Genomic DNA, 25,566 nt, shown 5'->3' on the forward strand with positions numbered 1-25,566 from the left:
TTCAACTAAACCCACTGATTAATGTTGGTAATGTTCATGAATGAATGCTGAGCCCCCCCCCCCCCCCCCCCCCCCATCCCCCTTTTTGAAAATGCAGTGTTTTGTAATTACAGAAGTAATTAGGGGGCTAGTTTTTAATTAACAGAAGATACACATTCAGCATCTGTACCTCTGGAATCTAGTTCAACATTGGGAAGCTTTTTTCAACAGCACTTTCAGCACTCTAATCACGGTTAATAATTTTTATTAATAACGACGAAGATAATGAATATAACCACATGTATCAGTCTTGAATATTGATTAATAGATTTTGTCAGCTTTCTTATTGCATGCTAATAATTGCTATGTAATTTGTGGAGTAACTGTTGAAGAAAAACTGTAAGGCCTCGAAGCCAGGGTAATAATCATCCTGGCAGTTGTCATTATAATGGAAAACACACATCTGGATTTAGTTACCGAGGCCTTACGGATAGATTTATTTGCTCTCTGAGGGCTCAACTGAGCGTATAGAAGCAATGCTTTGACCACTGCAGAGAAAAGATGAATCATTTATATAAAGTGTAGACACTGTATAAAAAGTAAATTGAGGGTAAACTGTGTCATGAGAGAACATTTCATGGCCATCCCAAACTCCTGTTTTTCAGCTAGAAGTAGCAAGAATACTTGTAATAGTGTCACAAATGGGAGAAAAATGCAGCACTGCTCTACTAGTAGTAAACCATATGGCAGAGGTAAAATATGAAGCTGAAATTATAGAGGTTTTTACGAGTCTCTTATATAACTATTATGAAGGGCATATTTGGGCAGGTTGAATGTGAATTTAACAGCATTTCATATAAAGTGTTTCTGATAGAGGTCGTGTTGCATTTAAAGGGAACAGGACAAGGATTCTGAGTGCGATAAGGTTTTATTGAACATCTAAAAGAGCAACAGTCTTCGTAGATTGAACATGAATGCATATATCTTTCACAGAACATTCCTTGTAAGTTATACTTGAAGAACATCTGATAACTAGTCTCATTCATTCCCACCTGTTGGCTACTCAACATTTTAAAGGAAATCCATACTTGTGGTTATTGTGAAAATATGCCACATAAATCACAATCAGGCTTGTGTTGCACTGAATTCCCATTAATTAAAGCGTTTATCAATCCTCTAGAGTTGGGTTGATCATTATTAGGAGCATTTCTTGTTTCTCAGTGTTGCCATTCTCTGTCACTATGTAGACTTTGCCAGTTTATCAGTTTGAAGCACCAGCGTTTTACAGAAAACATATTTGCAAAGTTCATTTGAAGCACATCACATGTACAGTCTTACACAGTTGAATGTGTAATTTCCTGTTTCACCTGGAGACAGTACAGTATTTCTGACCCACTTTCTGAAGCTGATGTATTGCCACTTTCCTGTTTCCCTTTCCTGCACAGCAGAAAAAAACACTGCTAAGAGTTTCCCCAGCTGGGATATTTATTGCCAGTTCTGTGGATTGTCCACCTCCTACCTTCCCCCTACCTCCCCCACTGTGGCAAATCACAGGGGAAGACGGCACTCAGTACCACCTCTGAGTCAAGGGAGGTTCACTTTTGCTCAGGTGCTACTCAGTAACAGGCACCAAATGTCCTTTTTGATGGAGGGTAAAGCTGACAGACAGCTCACTCCGTCTTGGTTATTTCCTTTCTAACAGGCTTCATCGGCCTCAGTAACAGCTCAATCAACTGACTGCATCATTTAAGATCACACTATCGGTGCCAACTATGAATACAATACAGAGCTGATACACAGTTGTTGTGTGTTCGTGGGTCATGTGGATTGTGCCGGTCTGATCTGCTGTGAACTGTTCTTGTTTACAGCTGATGGAAACATTGTAGAAATAAACCACTATAATCCCAGTGCAGATAAAGGGGGCATACAGTCGGTATAAGGTTCCATGCAAACACATTTAATGCAAGAAAGATTCAGATTTGCTTTTGCAAAAACCACGCATGAGCCATTTGCACCTGGAATAAAAATAGCAGTTGAGATAGGAGCTGCAGTTGGATTGCATCTGAATCCATTTTTGTTCATGAGTGACCTCCACATATATTGTCTCCTCTAGCCTCTTTGCATTTGTACTTTATCGCCAGATGAGGTGCGGAAGAGAGTGACATGGTATACATCACTAATCTGGACAAAAGTAATCACAGCCTTTGCTTTTACCATAATTACATATGGATTTTCTATGACTGAATGAATTGCATATTGGAAGGCCTGTATAGCAAGACTTCAAATGTTCCCTGTTGATTTTAAATTGTGACATTGCTGACTATGTTTGAACCAATAGTTGTAGTTTTCAAACATGGATCACTTTGGACAGGTAATTTACAGATTAGCTTCAGTTAATGGATCAGATTTAGTGCTAATTAGCTTCTGCCCTTAAATAGTTGCTTAAATCTCTCCAATCAACTAGGCTGATAGCTTTTAAAATGGCACAGCTTATTGAGTTCCTCAGATCATAATCATTTGCCATAAAGGAGCATTTCTGTTGATGTTGAACCAATACAACTTAAATTACACTGTCAGCATAAATGATTGTTTTTGGTGACAGATATGACCTTTCAGTCATTATAGAAATAAATTACATGAAATATGTTTCTGCCCTTGTTTTTCCTCTTCCACTATTCAGAAAAGGTCACTCTAGGTGAAAACAATCAGATATTGATGGGGTTACTTCACGGGCCAGTTGATAAAAGGAGCCTGTCCTCTCCTATAACCATTCACTTTCAAAGCATTTCCTTTATCAACACTTACAGTTTAAGGTAGTTAATGAATGTGTCAGCGAGCATATTATATTCAAATATTATTCAAATGACGGGCGTGGTCAGATTCATTATGTAAAGGCTCAGTAGATAACCAAGTTTGAACCCAGAAGCACAACTCAAAGACAAGTAGGTTTGGTAAAAGTTAAGGTTTACTCATAGTCAAAACCGGGCATGCAGATCAAAACAGGCAAAGAGGCAGAAGTCCAACGGTCAGGCAAGGGATCATATAGTCTAGGTCAGACAGGCAGAACAAAAGGCTGGAAAGCTAAGGCGTAGGCACAATAGACAATCTATCAGGGAATGAGTGAAAATGGGGCAGTATATACTGCAGGGCTAATGAGAAAGTAGGAAGCAGGTGGGCGGGGATGGTCAGGTGATGGGAAACATGTGAAATGGGTTACTGCAGGGCAGGAGGGAGTGGCTGGATCTGAAATGACAGGAGAGTTAGGATGTGGCAGATTAAAACAGAGCAAACAAGAGAATGGATGACTAGGAGTTGGCTGGAGTTGTGACACATCATGCTGCGGTTTGAATCACCTCTCAATATTCTATCTATGGATATAGTTTACATACTATACTTAGCTTTTGTTTTAGTTGAAATCTACAGTTTTGCATTGCACGCTAACTTCATCAAAAGGTCTTTGTATCTTCTTTTCTTGAAGATATAGCTTTGTAATTTTCACACAATTTCCTCATGTTCTCTTCTCACACAAGATTTACATGTTCTATCATATGCCCCAAATCAATAAGCAATTAGCACAAGCTACTAACAAAGCTGTTACAATCTCAAGATTTTAAATTGCGACAGACAGTAACCACATACGGGGTTTGCATGCATTAGTATTCTACAAACTGGCAACATTGAATTTTCAGAAGTCTTATTTGGACTCTAGTGAATAGAACATGTTGTTTACATGATATGCTTCAAAGAGAGTGTTGGTGCACAGTAACATACAGTATGGAATATTAATGTGCTGAGAAATTCACAGTTGCTATCTGTAGAAGCCATAAATAGCATCTGCTGTTCTTGTTTTGAACATTTAGTCAAATATACTAATTAAATACTTTTTTTAAAGTGATTTTTAAGTATCATAAGAATTATACATTGTTTTGGGGTTTTGTTTTGTTTTTTTTACCAAACACTCAATATGACTCAATATGAATATGACATATTTTAGTGGATTAGTAGAGGAGAGATGGCTTAGTTTAGAAGATTTCTTGAACCATTGTGTGAACTGGTTAAAGTGTTTTAGAATGAAGGGTTGTGTTCATTTTCAGTTGTCCTCCACTGAAGGGTCAGCATTAATCTAATCCACTTCACTCCCGTTGAGGGAGCGGCGTTGTTAGGTTTGGCAGGAAGGCCACATAAATGGTATAATAAGCGATAATATCACTACTGCTGTGGAAAATCATGTGACAGGGAGCCATTATCTGGACAGCCAAGACAGACACTCTCAGGACTGATTATGGGTCTTTCTGAGCTGCTGCTTAAATTTTGGGGTTGAGAACTACTCAGTTTGAATCCATTTTTGATTAAACATTACATTTTTACTGGTTATCTTGAACATGTACAGATTATCCTTTCCTCCTATGGATCCCCCAAGTCTCTAGAGTTTAGGGTGTGCATATCTGTAAGAGAGGAATCACACAAATCACAGTAAGTCATTTTAGACACAAACATTAATATAATAATACAGTCATATTAAAAGTCTTTAAAATACTGTAGGAGCGAACTGAATCCAGTCTGGATCTGTGGTAACACACATGTCTGACAATGCCCTATTAATGATTTTGAATCAAAGTGTAGGTTCTCAGGGGATCTGCTGTAGATTTGTTCATTTTTTAATTTTATGTTGGTGAGTAAGGAACAAAAGAGTGTTGTTGTAGAGCAAAGTACACCTATATAGTACTTGATCTAGCAAGTTCATATCAAGTGATATATCTTAACCTCATTTTCAGGTGAGCTAGTGATGTATAACAGCAACAGTATCCTTGGAAGTGCTGGTTTAATTTATTTCAGACAATTAGACAACAATAAAATACAGTAGTTGCTATATTTATTAACCACCTAACATGCATTTATACGCAGTACATACTGTACAAAGGCAATATTAAATTTGTGCCATATCACCAGTACTTTCAACTTTGATGCTAAAAAATGTATATTTTATTTACAAGAAGATACTGTATTTAAACACATACAGTTTTAGAGCTGCACTACTTGTACAGTTGGAAAACATTTGGGCTAACAGAAACATCAGCTCTTCAGTCCAGGGGAATACTTAAACCAATGATCTGGTACTATTGAAATACAGATGTTTTTCAACCATACTGCACCATAAATATGATATACTCAGAGGTGTGTTTTCATTACATTAATAAAGCTATTGTGAAATGGTTTGTCCTAATTGAACAGTGTGTTGAAAAATGAGAAGCTGTCAATATTCAGTTCATGCTACTGTTGTGAAATTGTCTTTACATTGGATCTTCTTCAAACAGAAAGAAATGCTTTTGTGTATTTTTTGTAGTTTCACCCTCTTACCCCCGTGTTTGCTGGTTAAACCCAGCACCTTTGCACTGTTACAGCTCCCAGGTTGCCAAAATAAATTTTTTATCACGGAGGCCAGTGATTTACACAGATTCACCTGGAATTCATTATAACTTCAGAATACTTGTTAGCAGCAATATGAGGATATAAAAGATTAAAACATCCTAAAATGTGCTGGTATGGTGGTTATAAGTGGACAACTGAGCATAACTTGTAAGCCATTTACACACTGGCTTCACAGATTTGAATTTGTCTGTTAAATTTTAACAGCTCCCTCGGCTCACTTTCATGTCCCTCTTCAATAATCTTTTTGGAAAATACAAAGCAAAAATTAATAAGAAAAGTTGAATTCATGCAGTAATCAGCAATTATTTCCCTTGACATATCTGCTATTGTCAGAGTGGCTGTATAGTAGACCTCACACTGTTGCTTTTACCACACTGTATACTTTATGTAACTCTGTACAGTGTTTATTGTTCTAGTCACAGCATTAGAAAACATATTAAGAAGTACTTCAAATGTTGCTCCAATTGCAATTACCATTATTTCTACTATTAGAATTTAAAAAGTGCACGTAGCAAGCAATGAAAGCAACATGAATTTGAATTGAAAAGGCCCCTTTGTTCAGATGGGATTTCAGAGATGATTTCAAATGATGATACTGATTTAGCAGTCTGAGCTTGTCTGGCAGGACATTTCACAGCCTAGGTGTCCTGACAGTGAAATCCAGTCATCTTTCATCTTGAGCCTAGACTTAGCAACTGCCAAGAGCCCTGCCTGTGGTGTTAAAGCTGCACCCTGACTCATGAGGGGCCAAAAGGTCAGAGACATAGCTGAGGGCAAGGCCTTGACAAGCCATAAAAGTTATCAATAAAATCTTGACAGCAGTTAAAAAAATGAACAGTTGCCAAAGTGGGTGTAATATGGTTCCTTCACTTAGTCCTGGCCAAAAAGCTTGCTCGATGTTATACTGATTGTCTGCTTGTTTGCTAAAATAGAGAAAGAAGTAAAGTCAATTTTATTTGTATAGCCCAATCAAAAATTTGGCTTAAGGGGCTTTAGAATCGGTACAACATACGACACTCTCTATCCTTAGGCCCTCTGTAGAAGGCATGACAGTTATAATACAAGAAGATATAAAAGCTTGTATGACTCTGCATTAGTGGAGCAATTTCATCTTGGCAGAATTTCCTGGTTAGAGAAAAAGTTCACTGGGCCAAAATTGCCACCCGACATTTAAGCTTGTATTGAAGGTCATAAGCAGTTTCGAAAAGCACTCAGTTGAAATTACATGAAATTCAGCTTTGTCAGAGTTTCACTACAGAATATTCTGAGAGATATATAGTTCAGGGTAGTACTGGAAGGAAATATCTGTATGAATGTAACATATAATGTAAGGAGAATAAAACTGGTCCCAGAATTGAGCCTTGGTGTACACCATATTTAAGAGGTGGAGGAACCAAGGTCACCAATACAAAACTCATAACTATTTGGAGTATTCTCAGAGACGACAACCTTTCATCTGATTCTGCTCTCATATGCAATGATTCATAACTTTGAGCAGGATGTTTTCAGTGTTGGAGAAACTCTTGTTGAAATGTTTCACTTTTTCATCCTGCACGTTGCTTTGAAATTATTTATAGATATATAGGTCTTTAGTTCGTAAGGAAGGTTAAATCAAGGTTGGGTTTCTTCAGAGGCGTCTATACTGCATTGTAATATATGGGACACAACCATTAGTCCTGGAGATATTTACAGCAAAGAATGTAGTTGGTGTTATAACCTACATGACCTCTTTGAAGAATTTAGTAGGTATAATGTCTGGTGTACTGGAGGATGTGTCACATGTGAGGAAGTATCTATTAGTTCTTGTGGAGAAAGTGACTGAGCCAAGTGAGGACAAGTTACTCCAACACAAGTAAAAGAGGAGTAACACTGGGAATCCAACAGGATGTTAAGAGCAAAATGTAAGCCACGCTTTTACAAAACTTCACACTGAGTTGGAAGAGAGAACTGCCTATATTTGTCTCACATGGGAGACAGCAAGCTCCATTATTTCTTGTTCTCTCCACCAAGGAATGCACACCACAAGAGGCCTCGAGTTTTAATTAAATGGAATATTTATACACTGCGGATGTTCATCTTCCTTCTCTCTCAACATGCTGGCAAATAGGCCACATAATTTAGAGTTAGCCAATTAATTACAATTTTGTCAAGTCACAGCAATTTCAGTGATTAATTACTATGTTCTCAAGAGTATATTGTCTTTTTGAATACCTTGTGAGTATTCATGCAAGACATGTTCTAAACTTTTAGTTTTCAGCTTCCCAGCATTTATTGTGAACACAAAGGAGAATTATAGTTTTTGTAAAAAAAATTTTTTTTTTTAAATGTTGTTTGTTTTTTCAATCATTTTACAGACAGCCATGATTACACATTTGACATACCGGCTGTCTGATATTCAAGAAAAAAAAGATCTCCTTCCAATAAATAGAAAATTGTGTTGATAAAAGTAATTTTATGTGTATGTGAATCACAGATTACTTATTAATTTGCATTTTCTTTATTTGGGAAAGGAAAACCTTGAAATTTGTCATAAGTATTTGCATGAAACAACTTTCATCCGTTCATGTTTTTATCTTACCATCTTACTCTCCGTATTGCCTAAATTGTCATGTCATCAATTTAGTATTGATTGTAAGAGACAAGTATTTGTGTTCATTTGTGTTACACGTAATGAATATATCATATGTAACCTCTGACTAGATGAATGAAGACTTAAAAGTACAGGCAACCTTTACATTGCAATACCAACAAGTCCATGTCAGACATCCAGTTTAGTTTTCACTGCAGATACATATGTGATTTGTACAGACATGTTGTTATATGGCATTTTATCTTTGGCAGGCTCTGTATGAAGTTGCCATGACTCATTAGTATGCAGACGGGGGCTCAGCACCTCCAACATCTCTATTTGCAGAGAAGCCCTTGTAAAATCAAGCACCAGAGGTGAACTTCTGGTTTGATAAACTGCCTGGAATTCATTTTATATGAAAATTAATAATTATTATCATTCCATAATGAATGGAGGCATCGGCTATTTCTTGAACTATTTTCGGAGTTATTTGTTTTCTTTTTATCCTGCCTGCAGTTTACAGTTTATTCTGCAGTGGTGTGCCTGACTGCTCTCCAGCCATTCATCAAGGCACTGCTTTCCATTATTTGGTGCAGTCAGCTGAAACTGAGAAAGGCTTTTGGGGTGGTATGGCTCATTCTTCCTCCACTAACTCTCTGTTCTCCTCAACAGAGATGTTCCTCGTATTTTTCACCTCATGCCCTGGATCAGTGGTCATTAGATGAATCAGTAAAATTATATCTGCAACACGGTTGGATCGGATTGGATCCGGTTTTCAGACCTGGTTTCCCAGCATGCCGTGATTTTCCATGAGTATCATATCAAAACAGAACCAAAGGATTTCCACATCATCAATAATGATAAAGCCTTCCATTTACATTCATCAGCTAACTCTCTTAATCCTCCCTTTAAGTACGGTCATAAAGATTTCTATCTTCCTCATATTCACATCTTCTAGATACCCACCCAGACCACAAGACTCGCAAAATCAATAGCGTAAGTATCATATTCTTGGCTTCTAATATTGTCAGACTCAGATTCCATCAGGCTACGGTCTGAGCTGCATTCTGATAACAGCGTGAAAAGAGGCTGGTTGAGATGAAATGAAATAGTTTACCGTTAATGCACACTCAACAGCCAGCCATTCTGAACATCTGTATTCATATTTATGCTCAACACCTGCTGCAGAGACCTCATCCCAAGCTAAAATGTATAGAGCATCTATATCTAGTCTGTCTTTTTGCAGACATCTGTGTCTGTGGTTCCTCTTTAAAATCTAATCATCAGATATTTGTGTTTACAATGAAGATGCTATCCTCTCTCCCCCATTTACATGTCTGAATAATTTCAGCTGTGCAGGTAAATATTTGATTCATGAGGCGGTGTCACTTGATTCTGCATGAAAGTTGATGTCACAGTGGAGAGATGTGTCAGCAGCATTCTGACTGTGTGAAGCACAGCAAACAACTTGACTAATCTTGTGTGTGCTGACATTGTGACTGATGATCAGTGTGCTGGTGGCCCACCTGAATGTGGACCATAATCTCCCAGCTCAGGGTGATATTGCCAGTTTCAGCTTTCACTGGAGTGGGCTCTTTGCTTTAGCACTAAAAGAAAAAAAAAAACAGCAGCAGCTCTCAGATCCATGTGACCGTCATAAAAAAAACCCTGTGAAAGGGGAAAGCACTGCCATGGGACCAATTATAGCTTTAAGAGATTGGCTCATAAGCAGGCTGATGTTGGAAATGTTTTGATTAAAAGCATATACATTCAAAAACAAAACTATAAAAAGCCTGAATTTTAATTGATTAAGTTAAACTTTAATGTAAGAATTAGTTCATTTTCAGTTCAGGCTTCATCATTCCGTTAATCTTAACCTCCCTTTCTGAGAAACTGTAGGGAGGCTGGATTGGAAAAAGAAAGAGGGAGAGAGAAACACTGATGTGACTCAACACATATTGAATTTTTTACTATAGCACTTCATGATAGTCATGGATTAAAGGAGGAGAGTTGCCAGCATGAAAAAAGCAAACACTAATGGTATTCATGTTTCAGAGGGCGCCAGCTACTTTCATCAAAATATCTCAGGTTACTCAATCCTCACCTCACCTATTCGCTGTCATGGCGGGCAGGTTGTGTGCTGTCTACTGTAAATATGAGCAAGCTGTCAACCTGCTGCTGGCCTTGACTGAAAATAAATAGTTCCCTCTCATTCAGTATAATATATCTTAACGCTGGAAAAAGAATACAGCAATGCCCAGTATTGAAGTCCTTTAGCCTGTAGAGCTGATATGCTTTGTGTTTAAGGGATGGCCTATCCTCCCCCAAGGCATATTGCAAAAGTGCAGGTTTATTCCTCATTTCATCACTGCACTTCACTGAGTCGTCTTGGATCATCAGTGGAGCAGACAACCTTCATACCTCCATTACTTCTCTCAGAACTGTTTGTTCCTTTTCACTGGGTTCGCTTTTAGAGGAAAACATGGCCATGGCTCAACATAATCTATACTTTTACCAAGAAGCTTTTATTGCATCTTTCCTTACCTATAGTATTTATTGTTTATCTACTGTTAAAGCCACAATGTGTTGTTTTTTTTTAATTCTGATGTCATAATTTGAATTTGATTTTTTAATTCAGAAATATTTAACTACGTAGTGGTTTTCATTTAATTTGTTTTCAAATATCTGTTTTGTTTGTTGTTGTTGTGTCAGTAAGACAAGTACGGATGTCACTAATACCGATGGCTCCATTGTATTCAAGTTTCCCAATAAGCTGTGACAGTGAGCCAGCATGAAGAATACCAGGACCCTGAAATTGAAGCAGCTAAATGGAATTCAGCCATCATTAATTGTATAATATACACCTGTGCTTTTGCCACTGTGACGTGTCAAAATGCTTTGCATGAACAATGCCTATATGAGGTAGAGACAGATGTCAGTCAAACAGTCTGCACATACCCACACAGTTTTAGAGGAGGTCTAATCAAGCAAAATAAGTGAAAAAATCTGTGTGGGTATACAATGGCTGTGTAGGGCCTTTAAGTCATTATTGCCACATTATTTCTTTGTGATTGTTGCCCTCATGTTTTTTTAGCCATAATACCCTGTTATAGAATTAAAACTCCAGTATTACCAATATTCTCTTTGTTATTACCTTTGCTATTATGTGGTTGTTACCTTTCTAATTGTCAAGGCATTACCCCATTACCTCTTATTACAGAGTTGTAATGTAAAGTGCTACCACATCTTTTTGGAAAAAAAAAATTCACTACAAGTTAAATCAAATATGTTGTGGAATATCCTTCTGTGTCACACCTGAATATAATGCTTCTTTAGAGCGAGGTCAGTGTACAGGGCACAGTACGCAGCACAGTTTAGCATCCTTGGAGAAGTTTGTGGTTCAGTGACTTTCTAGAATAATGTTTGGCACTGTACTATAGAGGTAAGGCCGACCGCCCTCCAATCACCATCTCAAAAAAAATGAAATATGCTCTGTAGTTGGCGCTGGGGATTATGTTTCCACAAAAAGGACAGCATTTGCCACACACTAGACTGCTACAGAATGTCAAGACAGTGGAATTTCATGAATGTATTAGGTGAAGCCCAGTCAGCTGCAGTGCACACTAACCTGCACTGACACTTCTTTTAAAACAACGCTCACGACACGGCCGTACTTCTGATAATGTGAACAGCCTTTATTGGCCTTGCAGGCATAATTACTTCAGCAAAAGGTTTTTGCTAAAGCAATACCTCAACCAGGGTAAATTCTGAGGGATTTAGAGTTATATTCATTACTGTTTGGATTTTTTTTTATAGCATTTCTGTGTATAGTGAGCAGTACACACTGGAGACAGACAGCAAAGACACTGGAGAGATGGTGGGGTAGATGATATGACAAAAAAAGTCATGCAAGAACTGATAACAACCCCTCCTCATGGTACCTAGATGACATCAAGCCACCTGCATTTGAATTATTGTAATGGTGACATGTTTGTTGATGTAATATTGTGTGATTGGGTGTAATGAGCAGATAAGTAATGTGCACTGTTGGAATAATTTTCCCATTACTATTTATAGTCAGCCTCACCTTCACCTCTAGCTGACAATGATCTCTATCAGGACAATCGAGGTCAAGGAAGGTCCATAGACCTTTGGCTGTCCCAGCCTCCTCTGCTTCCCCATTTGAGCTGGACTAATGAGGCAGACAGCTGCTCCCTTAGTTGAAATGTCCCTGTGGTGAACTGTACCTGGGAGAGGCAGAGACAATGTCACCTTCACATTCAGGCACATTATAAGAGGAAAACAAAGGAGATCTGTGAAATCAAGAGACCACATGCACAAAGATTAGCTTGTGGACATGAAATGCTCCCAGGCAAATACAGCATATTCAGCTTCAAGCATGAAGTCAATAGCTCTAACACAATTGTTGTTTACTGTTGTCATCCTTAAAGGGGTCAGTCTGGTCAGGCTCATATTAGCCTACACTTTGTCTTCTCACAATTCCCCCGCAAAACAATATTGGTTTTAGACATCTGTTTCTGAGGCTTGGCAGGGTTCAATAAAACACAGGCAGGATAGAAATGCTTCTGCAATGTAATTAGGGGACTTTGCTGAGACGACAAGTACAAATGTGGAATAAGAAGGTAAAATCCAGCAAGGCTGGGTGATTAGGCCTCATTTGGATGTCGTCTGCACACTGTGACGAGCGGCTGTTTCAGGGCAAGGCAGTCGCTCGGATCGAAGGCCCACAGTGTCTAGGATTATGTGTCAATTTACCACCCAGCTGCAGCTCTAGACTCTACAGCAGAACATGACTACCTCTAATTAGGCCATGCTACCAATTAGGGCCCTGCAATAAGGAAGGGAGGAAAGCGCTCTGGGAGAGTAAAACCTACCATTGTTTCCACCGTAAAAAAACCCACTGTTTTCTAGCTCCAACAGCTGTCGAAGGCTGGAGTCCATGTCAACCAGGCTTCTATTATGCTATCTTTGGTTTACTGTGATGTAATGAAGACATTAAGGTAATTGGGCGATATCATGACAGAACATTAACTTTGAAAGGTGTCAAGTCTGAATGGTACATTAATGTGATTCAATGAAAAGACGATAACAACCAGTACAAAACAGCCATCTATTCATGTCACGGCCATGACCTCAAACTCTGTCTTATAATCCCGCAGGTAGCCAAGGTCAGTTCCCCATAACTCAGAATGTGACGGTGGTGGAGGGGGGCACAGCCAACATGACCTGTCGTGTGGATTACAATGATAACACTTCCCTCCAGTGGTCAAACCCTGCACAACAGACCCTATTCTTTGGGGACAAGAAAGGTGAGTAATATTCCTGAGGATAATGGCTGTAATGATAAAAAGATGAGATGTGATAAAGATGTCTTAGCCAGATTATACTACAAGAGCCTTCTTCATCAATTTTTCAAAGTGTGCAAAGTTGTCTCTGCCTGCCGGCCGGTGAGCACACAATTTGACTGAATACAGGAAAAACGGAAATGCATTATTCGTAATGTCAAAGCAGACTTTTTATGAATTCATGTCTCCATTGATGTCCCAGGGCACAAACTAAACAGAAATAGACTGTTTTTAATTGAACTTTTATAATCACGCAACACTGACAATGTTGTTTATAACACAGTAACGCCTGTGGATTGTGAGATGATTGGGCTTAATTAGCATTTTAGCTGCCCTACATTTGTATAGCTGTTTGGATGTCACTGACAAGGAAGCGCACTGTTGCAACCTCATGAAACAAGGCCTGAGCTAGAATGAATTATAATGTGCTCTCACCAGCCAAATCCAATTTAAAGGTGACAAAAGTCTGGAGTTGATAAATTGGAATTGGGGTGAAAGGGAGTATAACAGTGGACTGGTCTTGTAAGGGTTGGGGTGTTCATCTTTCAGTGTTTCTCACAGCATATTACCCATTTCATTTATGCTGTAGCTGTTAATACAATATCATTGGTTCAGTGATTGAAGATTAACTTTCCCTTTGAATAACAATTGATAGGAGGGAGAGACGCCAGAGTGAACCAGCAAAATGAGAGTCACAGTCTGGTTTGAAGAAATACTTTCTCCCTCACAAGTGATTGGATTTAGTAATGAGGTCTAAGGTGTTTTATTAGATGAAATTACTTCCAAATACAATTAAACGAAAGTTAACTGAATCTTAAATAGATACTCTTGTGTGAATGGTGTGAATTTGCCCAAAGGATTTGAATTCAAGTAAAAGTCATTGAACCGAAACCATTCTTTTTTTATTGTTATTTTTTTTGTATTCTCTAGTGTACAATAGATGTAGCATTTTAATACTTGACTTAGTAATATCAATTTTTCAAATCACCAAATTATATCAGAAAAAAACTCAAAAACCTCTTTCATTTATATCTTATCTTTTGGTTATTTCATTTGGCCTGAATGGAGCCAGTTAACTGTGTTTTGTTCACATTTCTCATCTCCTATGAATACAAAGCAATAATCTGTGTCCACATATAAATCCAGAATGCTGCTGTTATAAGCATGTAAGGAGAGCTTGGACGGCACAATATGTATGAGCCACTTTGCCCTTCTTGGGCAGCCATTTATATTGCATGACAGAATCCTTTTCCAGAGCAATACGGATGACAAAATGAATGTAGTCCACTCAGTAGAGGTTGCCAGGGCTAAGTGTGGGAACACTTCCTCTCCATCTCCTTTTAAACAGCCAAATGAAAAGCTTTATTGGCACAACTAATACGATGCCTGTGAGGCCATCAGGAGAAACGGGAGGCGTGGAACAACACAGGCTTCATGCGAGGAAGAGGGTGGGACACCTGGGAAGAAATCTCTGCTGTGCCAAATCACCAGTTAATTGCTTGGCAGAGGGCTGCAACTGTCCTTCTTCTCCCGTTTGTTGTGCCTTCTTGTAGGAGCCAATGAAAAATGTTAGATTCAACCTTATACTACCTCTCAGTCCAACAACTAACTGCAGACTGGCTGAGCTTGAGGCTGGCTGTTCTCTCTTTCTGATGAACAGCTGGTCATAGACTGCTGTCACTGAGTAGATTAGATTAATGTAGCTTTGTTGCATTTTCTTGTTCTCAGTTTAAGATTTTTTGGTATCTTCTTTACCTACTGTTTAGATACATATTCCCTTTTCCCTGCGCTGTCTCTGTCCATTGTCTCTGTTGTCCATCTCTCTGCTTACTACAATCCCCTTGGGTGTCCATGACAGCATGGCCATATGTTACCGTTTGATGCATATGCAAGTTTACCCCACTCTCTTCAAAAAGGTAGTTTGTCATTGTGTATGTGTAATCCAAAGGAAATTCAGCTTTTACAGCTTTTATGTGTGATTCCGGATGCTCAACACATACAAGTAATGATGATAAAAATACATCTGCTGTTCTGTCTTAAATTAGACAAAACGCTCTGTGAGGCATTTTTTTAAATCTACTCTCGCTCTTTCCCTCAAGCTCGGTATTAAAGATAAGGGCATTTGTCTGGATGTGTTTGGAGTTTGATATGAAATAGTGAGAGAGAAAAAAGAGTATTAAAATGACCTTTTAAATCCCTTTGAGCAGCTATAGTGGAGTAAAGAGAAACATCTGTGAAGAGGCTGAATTTCCGTATTATATCAATTGAGTTTGACAGCTACTGGGTAAAGTAAGACAAAATCTGATCTTTGCCCTGACTATAATTTGTTCCATTTTAATTCAGGTCTGACAAATGAGAATATGAAAAAAGCCCCAAAGAGTAGCCTTTACGGCCAAGGAGAAAAGGGATTTCTGTGTCTTTTGAATTTTAAAGACACCGAAAAACCATAAGTCTGCTCCAGTGTAACAGTAAGAAAAAGCAAGTATGTGTATCTTTTGCATCAAACATTATTCATATATGAGGGCCAGTAATGCAAGTCCTAATACGTAATGACAGAATAGGTTGTTTGTCAGTGCCTTCCAAAACAGCGTTTTCTGATCTGCCACCTCTATGATAAAGGTTTGGTTTGGTTAAGTTTAGGCCACTTAAACTAGCTGGAGTTTAGGAAAAGATATTGTTCATGGTTAAAAGAAACAAATATTGACAGCTAGTAGGAGACAGAATATGAAAGCTCAATCATTGACCCCAACGTCCTCAATAATGCTTATGTCACTATAACAATGGACCGATACCTCTGCCTTCGCTTTGCTTGACCACAAAAAGCAAACATTTAAAGCATTTGTAGCAACGACTGATGCCGTCATTTTTTCGTCAGGACAGTCTCCATTAATGACAAGACTACTCCAATTGACCTTCTGTTAATTTAATTGCAACATACAACAGAAGAAGGATCACAATGGTGCACTATTAGTTTATAAACCCACTGGGAGTCTTCAGGTAGGTAGGTAGAACATAATCCCAGCAGTGTGTCCTACAAGTTGTGACCTATAATTTGTCTACACAGCAATGTCACGTCTCGTCACAGAGCTGGAAGGAGGATAAGAGATGTGGTTGCAGGTGGGAAGGAAATAGTGAGCAGGTGACAGCTCAATAGCTTAATGTATCTTTGGTGAGAGTGTAAACGATAAGAAGGACCTCTATCTCATCCTCTCCCATAAGACGCTCAGTCAAACCTCGTGAAGCTCCAAGAGAGTGTTAACCTTGCTGGATTCCCAAAGCCGATCCATATGGGTTGGACTGTCTCTGCACATTTGTCTAAAGCTGAGCACATCCCTCCTCTTATATCATGCCAGCTGGTTCCTTGGCATGCTCCTCCTCATCCATTATGTATATCTGAGTCTTAGTTGATTGTTGCCACCTCAGAGGCTTCAGACTACACTATGGCAAAGACCAGCATGCAGATTCTTGCGCACTACCGCCACAGACCTGAGACAACAAAGATAGATCCCCTTAATAGCAAGGCCAACACATCATTCATACATTAGACCAATTAGCGGGGACTGTTGAAGGGAGCGGCTCTGTGGTGGGTTGCCATGATGAAGAAATCGATTTGGACCATATGTCTTTTGTAGAATTATTCCTTTTATATGTTGCCGGGGTTATGAATTATTATTACTGAGCAGGACAAATGAGAGCAGAGCTGTCCTTTGCTGTCTTCATTATGATTTACTTTTGGCTTCTGTGGGAAAGGGATAAAACCTAAGTAGCGATGCTAGAGAATGGTAATGACATTCCTGGAGGCATGCAGGATGGAAGCACAATCTTTTGTCAGATAGCTGAATGTGAATAATGCCATTAATGAGAAGCTACTGCAGGTTGCATGTCAAAGGCAGATAAAAAATTGCTCATTTGATCTACAGTATGTGTTTGTAGCAAAGATATGGAGCCGTATACAGCATATACATACATGCTGAGGCAAATTGTACATCACTTTTCCTCATCTCAATTCCATCTCTCAGAAGTTTATGGTTCATCATTCATGACATTTAATTGGGACATTCAGCCTGGTTCATAAAGGTCACAAAGCAAAATTGATCTTAATTGGCTTGTAGTAATCAAAATGCTGTTATGTGCTAAATGAATGCTCTAATGTGAGCATTAAAACATTCATTAGCTTGAGAGAATGAAGGATAATTACCAAGGATGCAATTACCGGAGTGAGCACCAATGAAAGCACATTTAAATGTCCATTCTAGTAAACACACAACATTTGATGGTGGGTCTGTTGTCAGCAAGTGTAATGGACACTTACCTCAGCTCAGTCTCAAATATCTGTGTGTAAATCTGTTCTCAGTTTGAAATTGAGATGAACTGCCATATTCAGATTATTAGTAGTATTATTGTATTGTTTATTGTATTATGTCATCTGGAAAGCAAGAGGAAGTAATATAGTAACATACAGTTGACAAACAATGTATTTAAAAACAAAGAAAAAAGTTTGTCTCTCACTCTGTAAGTAATGCTGAGGAAAAGTCTTTTTTTTACTTTTAGAAATAGTCTCATGGACGCAGCTAATTTCTGTCTTCAGATACTAATGGGCTTTTGTACTGGGTTACCAGCCTAAAAAATGTTTGGATCCTTTTTACAGGGTCAAAATTATTATTATGTGCTGTACTGTAATATGTCTTTACAAACCCTCAAATGTGTCAAACTGTATTGAAAACCAACAGAATTATGCAACCCCACTGGCACTTGTTTTAATGAAAATTAAATTTAGAGAATAAGGGACTCAAAGGCAGAAATAAATCCCACAGTGTACAATGAAGCTTATGTCAGTGGGCTGAAAAATGGACAGACAAAAATATAATCAGTCTCATTATTCACCACTTGAAGAGGGGACGTAGCGTTGCTGCTGAGAGAATTCCTCCTTCTTTCCTTCCGTCCTTCAAGCGCCGAAAATGAGTCCAATTTGAGTAGCATCTGCTCTGTGGGATCTCTGAGAGCACAAGCAGTAACAATGGCCCTCTGGAACAGGGCCCTTTCCTTCTCTTAATTGCAGCCACATGTGTGGTGGGAAAGAGCCCCCTGCCTGCACCACTAGCCCTGGAACACGTCCAGAATCGCCCACACAGTCACTGAGCGAGCACAGCCAGCAGCAAACACACTCTAATTGCAAAGAGTGGAGCCCCTGGCTGGAGAGCGGGGGGGTGCGCCAGGACCCTGTGTTCTCGCTGAAGGACAGCTAGTGCTTTCACATTCCAGGACTGGCTCAAAGTGGCTACAGGCCATGCAAAAATGGCCAAATGGGGACACTCAGTACTGTGGATGTAACATATTTTGGTTGAACCCGAGAGCCATCGGCTTGTTTCCAAGACTAATGGATAGATGTAAAATGTCCTTTTCTATCTGGACTGTCAGGAGGTACTTCATCGTTTTGGATTAGAAACATTGGTTAACATCTGTCTGCAGCTCAGTGGAGTGCAGAAGTGAATGCCATGTGATAAGTGCACTTCCAGTTCCTTTGCTTCCAGTTTTATCTGAGGACAGAGCTAATGTAGCTAGCTGCCAACACATTGCGCGATGATAATACGTCACTTTAACAGCTGTCTCACATGTTAAAACAGGTTCTTGGAAAGTACATTCAGATACTGTAACTTCTTTCAAGATTGACCTAGGTTGTTAAAACTGAATCTGACAAACTACAGTTGTCTTGGGAGACCTCAGACTGGTCTCCCACTGACATGGTCGGTGGTGCAAGGACTGTCAAGGAAACAAGGCAAACATTACTTTGCATCAAAGAGCCATAGCAACAGTATGGCTTGCCCTGAGGGGGAACTGGGGTGTCAGTTTTACTGATTTGAGACAGCCTTGGTAAGGCCTCCATCACAGGAGATGTACTGCACATTAAGCTGCCATGCTGCAAGGCTGTAGCATACACAAGGTCAGGGTGCAGATTTATGCTTCTTCCTAAGCAGAATGAACAGTGCACGAGCTATCTAGGGTTTGGGGGAAATGAACCTTTTCATCACATTGATTTCCTAAAGCACCTGGAAAAAAGCTTTGTCAGCCGCTGGCATTTGGGTCTGATTGTGACGAATCTGCCCACAATCTGGGCCTCTAGCCTGGATTGGATTCTAGTAGTATGGTTTCCTGGCCATATGCTGTTTGAGTAATAGATAACACTTGTCTTTGGGTTATTCAAACCTTTGTACATCTCATTCTATCAATATGTCATTGATTCACATGTTGTGTAGTGCCAGTGGCTGTCTAACAAAAATGCATCAGTCAAGTCCATCTTTTGTTTAACTTTAAGTTGTTTCTCAGCCACCACTTGGGTTCAAACTATCTGATTCAGTATTTCAGCTACTGACAGTTAGATTTAGTTCTGTTTTGATGGTAATGTGATATTGTTCAGTAGATTGTGATTTAGCCAACTTTACATCTTAAGAGTAACAAATAATGTTAAAAGACATTTTAAAATTGGTAATTTCAGAGAACAGCAGCTGTTGTCAGCTTGATTTCATGTTAGTTGCAATGGATTGCAAAGGTAATAAGTGTCAGCAAACAATTTGCCTCAAAGGGTTTTACAATCTGTATAGCATACAACACAACTCTGTCCTGAGACCCTCCATTCGAATGAGGAAAAACAAAAAAAACAAAAATGGAAGAGCAACAGAGGAGGGATCCCTCTCCCAGCACGGACAGACATACAATAGGTGTTGTGTGTACGGAATAGATTTGACTGACCATATAGATGGACAGTGGAGATGTGCATCATGCTACAGACATTTTGATTGTTTGGTTGTTGTTGGAAGATCTTGTCAACATAAAATCTGTACGGGCATCCATTCAAACTGATCACAGTTGCTGGAGTAAACTACACATTTTTTACATATTCTGGGTGGAATATAAATTTAACCATAAAATATGTATGTTTTCCCTTAACAAATCCTTCTTAGGAAACGGACAGAATATTTAACATTTATCAGCATCTCAGAGGTGTTTGTGCTTTGAGGAACAGGGGGTTAAGAAGAAGAAAAGTCGGTTTGTTTCTGCCTGTCTTTTCTCTGTGCGTTGCAGAGATAGAGGGATAGGGCCAGGGGAAGTACAGTATGTCATCTTGTCCAAAGCTTTGATCCTTTCAGCCTGTACTTCCATATCTTTTGAGTTCCTGTACGATGTTTGCTTAGACCCCATCACCTCTCCAATGCATCCATCCACCAAAGGGTTTGCTGTTTTCTGCCGAGCCTCTGGGCATTTTCAAGCTCTGTAGTGAGGATGTTTAACTACAAAGAACATCAGGCAGCTTTGTTTCAGGATGCGGTTTGCTGCAGTAAGACTATCAAATGTTTGTATTAAGCCCCGTAGCACATAATAAGCTGGCTCTCTGATGGCACAGCTTGTTATTAAATTTTAATTCTGGCTTGAAGATTGTTTTTATTTACGCTACTCTTTATTCTTGGATAACAGAGAGTCTCCAATAAGAAACTTCTTAAGGCCATCAACATCTTACAGCCAATCTTTATTTTTCTCTTTTTAGTATGTGTGTGTGATTATAAGATAATGATCATCAAATGATATGGTGTAATTGAAGCTGAGGAACAGCCTCGTTGATAATGACCTATGTCTGTGTAACTCTAACTATCATTTCAGCCAATCTAATTTAATTGTGTATCGCATGTCTGCTGTGTATGTTTATCGCTAAAATCAAATAAATGCGACGGAGCAGGTGATTAATGATTTTCACAGAGATGTCTTCTTTATCTGACGCCATTTTACATTTGCCGCGTTGATTAAATCCTAATCAACAGCTACTTCTGCTCCGTTTTGCCAGATTTGCCCCGTGTAGTACAATCCAATAGAGTTCAAATTACTTGAGATGAAAGAGCATCCAGGGAGAAAACTGGCCAGGCCTAAAGGGAGTGAGGATTAAGAATGTGTAATTTATTCAATGAAGAGCATTTTCCCTCCTGCCCTCTGTGGTTGGTCGCTTGTAAGAGCAGGTGAATTTGAAATTGTATAAGAGACGACAGGTGCGAGATTACCTTTTTCAGCTTAGCTGTGTGGTTTTCTCAGCTTTATGAGGGTGTCGTTACACCTGAATGAGCAGTGGTGAGAAGGTGTTCGGTATTTTAAGAAAACATTGAAAGGTTTTATTTCAAGCTGTGTTTTAAGAATGCTCATTGTCATGATTATTGTACCATAATTCTTATTATTATTTGTGTGTAGCTATTTTTAAATTACTATTAGCAGTATTGTTGTTTTGTTTTTTACCTTATGTTTGCACTAAGGCTGGTTGGAATCAATATCACAATATTAACAGTATATGTTTTAACAGTATTGATGCACATCATGATACAGCAAATACATGAAAAAATCATATAAAATATTCAAATTGAGGTTCAGTATAGAAAAGTGTGTTCCACTGTTGTATTACGTCTTTAATTTCTTGTTTTTACTTTACAATTTGCTTAAAATCATTAATTTGGACAACAGAAATGTGTAAACAAACAACATAATGTGATAATCCTGATACGATACCAATGACGGTTAATAAATACTATATGGAATTATTGGTTATCTGCACTATATTCTGTTAGTAATTCTTTTGGCTTTTTAAGCTAAGTGGATGTGTAGAGGGCCAGAATAAGGTTTTGGTATCAATGTTCAAAGTGAGAAATGTCACAGGCAGAGCCAGTTGTGCCAAGTGTTAAAGTGAGTGTAAATCAATACCTGGAATGTAAGTGATTACCTAAATAGATATTGTAATCTAGGACTATAAGCTTTTTCTGCTGCTACGCTTCAGTGCATACCGCTAATGCCTTCTGTATTCTCACTGACTGTGAATAAGACTGTCAGCCTAGAATGCAAATGTGAAGAAAATGTTTCAAACCATTGGCCACAGTATGTGTTTGCAGCATTTGACAACTATTTGAAATAACTGAAAGCACAGTGCATTCGCCCTTGTTCTGTTAAAGGTCACCTGAATAACAAATGTTACTTCTACAAGTTAATTGCCAGCACTGAATTCAGTGTGAGTTTGCCCATTAGTGAACTCTTTGGGGTTTTTTCTGTGCGCTCTGTGATTCTTCCTTTTACAGCTCTGAGGGACCACAGAATCGAGCTGGTGCGAGCCTCATGGCAGGAGCTCACCATCAGAATCGGTGACGTCAGCCTGTCAGACGAGGGCCAGTACACCTGCTCGCTCTTCACCATGCCTGTCAAGACCACCAAGGCCTTTCTCACTGTTCTGGGTGAGCATTTCCATTTTGGCCCAGTCTCCACAGGCCAATTACTTGTGGCTAATTCTTCACGTTCTGACAGCATGGATACCTGCACATTTTGAATTATAGTCTGTTGTTTTTCTCCAGCACGCACTGTAGGAATATAACATTCCTGCATTACATTTTACCCTCGTCTACTAGAATAAAGGATGACAGTTAAGCTTGCGAGCTAGTGTTACTATATTTAATTTTCTGCAAGGCAGGACAGCCACAAAAAACTCAATGAGAGTCTTTCCACACCTGTTTAAGACAGACAGTTGTGTTGAAGGATATGCAGAAAAACTCCCACACACTGTCGACACTGACAGAACATTTATTTTGGCTTATATTTCTGTAAGATGACCTTTGTCAGGAGGAAGAAAGTAGCTACAGTAATCTTCAAGGAGAGATTTCATTTATTTTTTACTATTTGATATTTTATATATTTTGTTTCCTATTTATTGTGAGCCATTTCATTGTTGTGATACTACTACATTTTTCTTTCTTTCATTCCTTTTTTGTCCTGCCTTAAAAAAAACAACTTAAAATATACAGTAAATGTCACTGAGAGAAGAAGAAGGCATGAATGTCTGAAAGTAAATTATTATCAATCAGTAAATCATCAGTCAGAGGAATACAGCCCATACCACTCATCGGGTTATCACTCATCTCCTCATATACATGTATTCAGTATGTTATTTATGATTATATCTCCATGCACCACAGGAGTGCCAGGACGACCCGAGATCACAGGATTCACCAAGCCTGCCATGGAGGGGGACGTAATCACCCTGATGTGCTCCACGCCAGGCAGCAAACCAGCTGCCAACATCCGGTGGTACCGAAATGACAAGGAGGTCCAAGGTAAGCATGTGGTGTGGATTTCACAGAGCATTGTATTCTCTGTTACCACTTGTACCCTCTTGGAGACATCATTACTGTCAAGTCATTCAGCTGCTGCATTCCTTTGTGCTCATATTCATGCATTGTTCCACTGGCCACTGTTTAGCGGTGCTATGATTTGCCTGGCTCACAGCCAGCATTGCTGCTGTCGTTGGAAGCTGTCCAAATCTTGCTGGACTGTGGCAGAGCCGTCCACATTTCACTACCTGACCGAGGTGAAGACACATAGGAGTGCCTCTTATTGATTCTAATTATAAAGTGTGCATCAACAACAAGTTCGGCACAGCATTCTGTTTTCACTGTTAGTGGCATTAAAGTAATGATGTACTCAGCTGGTTGATTAATAGAAACACAATCACATTACTAAAGGTGATTATCAAAAAAGAAAATGTCCACTCTTGCTTGTTTTCAATTTACAGTGATATAGATCCAAGAAGTGGCAAATCCTCACATTTTAGAAGCTGAAACCAGCAAATGTTATTTATGATTTATTGTCAGAATTTTGACGAATCATTTTCTGTTGATCAACTAATCGTGGTAAATTGACAAATCGTTTAAAATCTGGTCAAGTATGCCATGGTGAATTAGAGGAAGGCTATCCACCCAAAACTGTATTAGAGAGGAGGAGCCTCTGTAACTGTAAGCATGCAATTTTTGTGCTCATAATCTTGAGACAGGCTGTGTGCTTCATGTTTTGTGTTCACCTTAAAAGATAATTTCAAATTTATCCCACGGTTTCAGATTCTCTGTATTACCCACCTTAGCGCTGTTTGCATGTGATGAGTTGAACTTGCTGGTCTCCCCATTCGTTCCGCAGGTGCTTTATTTTTTTCGAGCAGCAGCGATTAGATTAGTCAAACGAGTCAAGGAGGATACAAGAACGCACAATAATGCAAACTCAGTAAGGCAACCTAACTAGCTTTACCCAGACTGAAAAGAAACTGACAGAGACAATGCATTAGGCAGCAGATGGTGCAGTGTAATGTGTGCTGATCACACTAAACCAGCAGAAGTTTTCTGTGGTTTCACACTGTGTGCCTTACAAGCTTTCACTTTCTTGTACACCTCTTTCCAAACTGTCTGAAGCTGAGCACTTTGTATTTTTGTAGCTTTTATCATCGTCTTATTTCTGCTTTAAAAAAGCACAAAAAAGACAAAAACATTAAGATAGGAATGGAATGTTTTTCCTCAATTTGATGGCAGAGGTAAGCTGTGTGGAGCTCTTTAATGTAATGGAGCCTGCTGCTGAGACTCAGTGTGACAGTTGCTCTTTATTGAAGATTTGCACCAGAGAGCTTTTGCTTGGTGGTTCTGTCTGTGTCTGCCCAACATGGCATTATGATTGATGGGAGAGGGGCTGGGATATGAAGTTTTCTTGCTGAAGTGACATGCACGTAAATTTCTGAAAGGCCAGTGGAGAGCTGGCACACAGCATCACATCCAGACTTGCTGTCCATCTCAAGAGGCACTGAGATCATCTATTTTTTTGCTTTATGTCTTGGGATATACTTTAAATCTCAAAACGTAATATTCTTAACAGTGCCTGAATTGGACCAAAAAAGGTGCCAGAACCCTAATTCAGCAGTTGCATGATATGATCATCTTATGTGTCTTGGATGTATTTATATTTATACGTATATCTTGGTAATATATCCCACTTAAAGTTTGTTTTGTATGTATTTTATTATATACGACATACATTTCCAGTTTGTACACAATATCATATTGCATGTATGGTAGAATAACACCAACTGAAAATGATATCTGTTGGCCTACAGATTAAATTGGATAATGAGAAGGAACACGAAAGGTATGAGCCAAAATCAAATGTCACCTTGAAGTACAGTGTGTCAAATCAACATAAATTGAGTATCTGAACTGAGTTTCTTACTTTATCTTCTGGTAAATCAGCATTTCCCCTTTGCAAAAGAGTATATACATAGCATGACAGAACAAAGAGGGAGAAAACAGAAAGCATGACAGCAGTATTTAACTTACATTGTTGCATTGGCACAGGCCTGGAAACATGCAGGCCTTCAGTGCTTTGTTGTCACAC

At 39.0% G+C, this 25,566-nt stretch overlaps 1 protein-coding gene across 1 annotated transcript in view; it reads left to right on the plus strand.

The window, feature by feature from the left end:
- The window catches only part of cadm2b (cell adhesion molecule 2b), a 133,168-nt gene that overhangs the window by 93,132 nt on the left and 14,470 nt on the right, over positions 1-25,566 (plus strand). Inside the window, exons 3-5 of the mRNA XM_070905829.1 lie at positions 13,159-13,308; positions 22,446-22,598; positions 23,334-23,471. Of these exons, the coding sequence (XP_070761930.1) occupies positions 13,159-13,308; positions 22,446-22,598; positions 23,334-23,471 (441 nt within the window). The remainder of the gene's footprint in view (positions 1-13,158; positions 13,309-22,445; positions 22,599-23,333; positions 23,472-25,566) is intronic.

The sequence above is a fragment of the Enoplosus armatus genome, chromosome 5 (assembly GCF_043641665.1).
Source record: "Enoplosus armatus isolate fEnoArm2 chromosome 5, fEnoArm2.hap1, whole genome shotgun sequence".
Classification (NCBI taxonomy): domain Eukaryota; kingdom Metazoa; phylum Chordata; class Actinopteri; order Centrarchiformes; family Enoplosidae; genus Enoplosus; species Enoplosus armatus.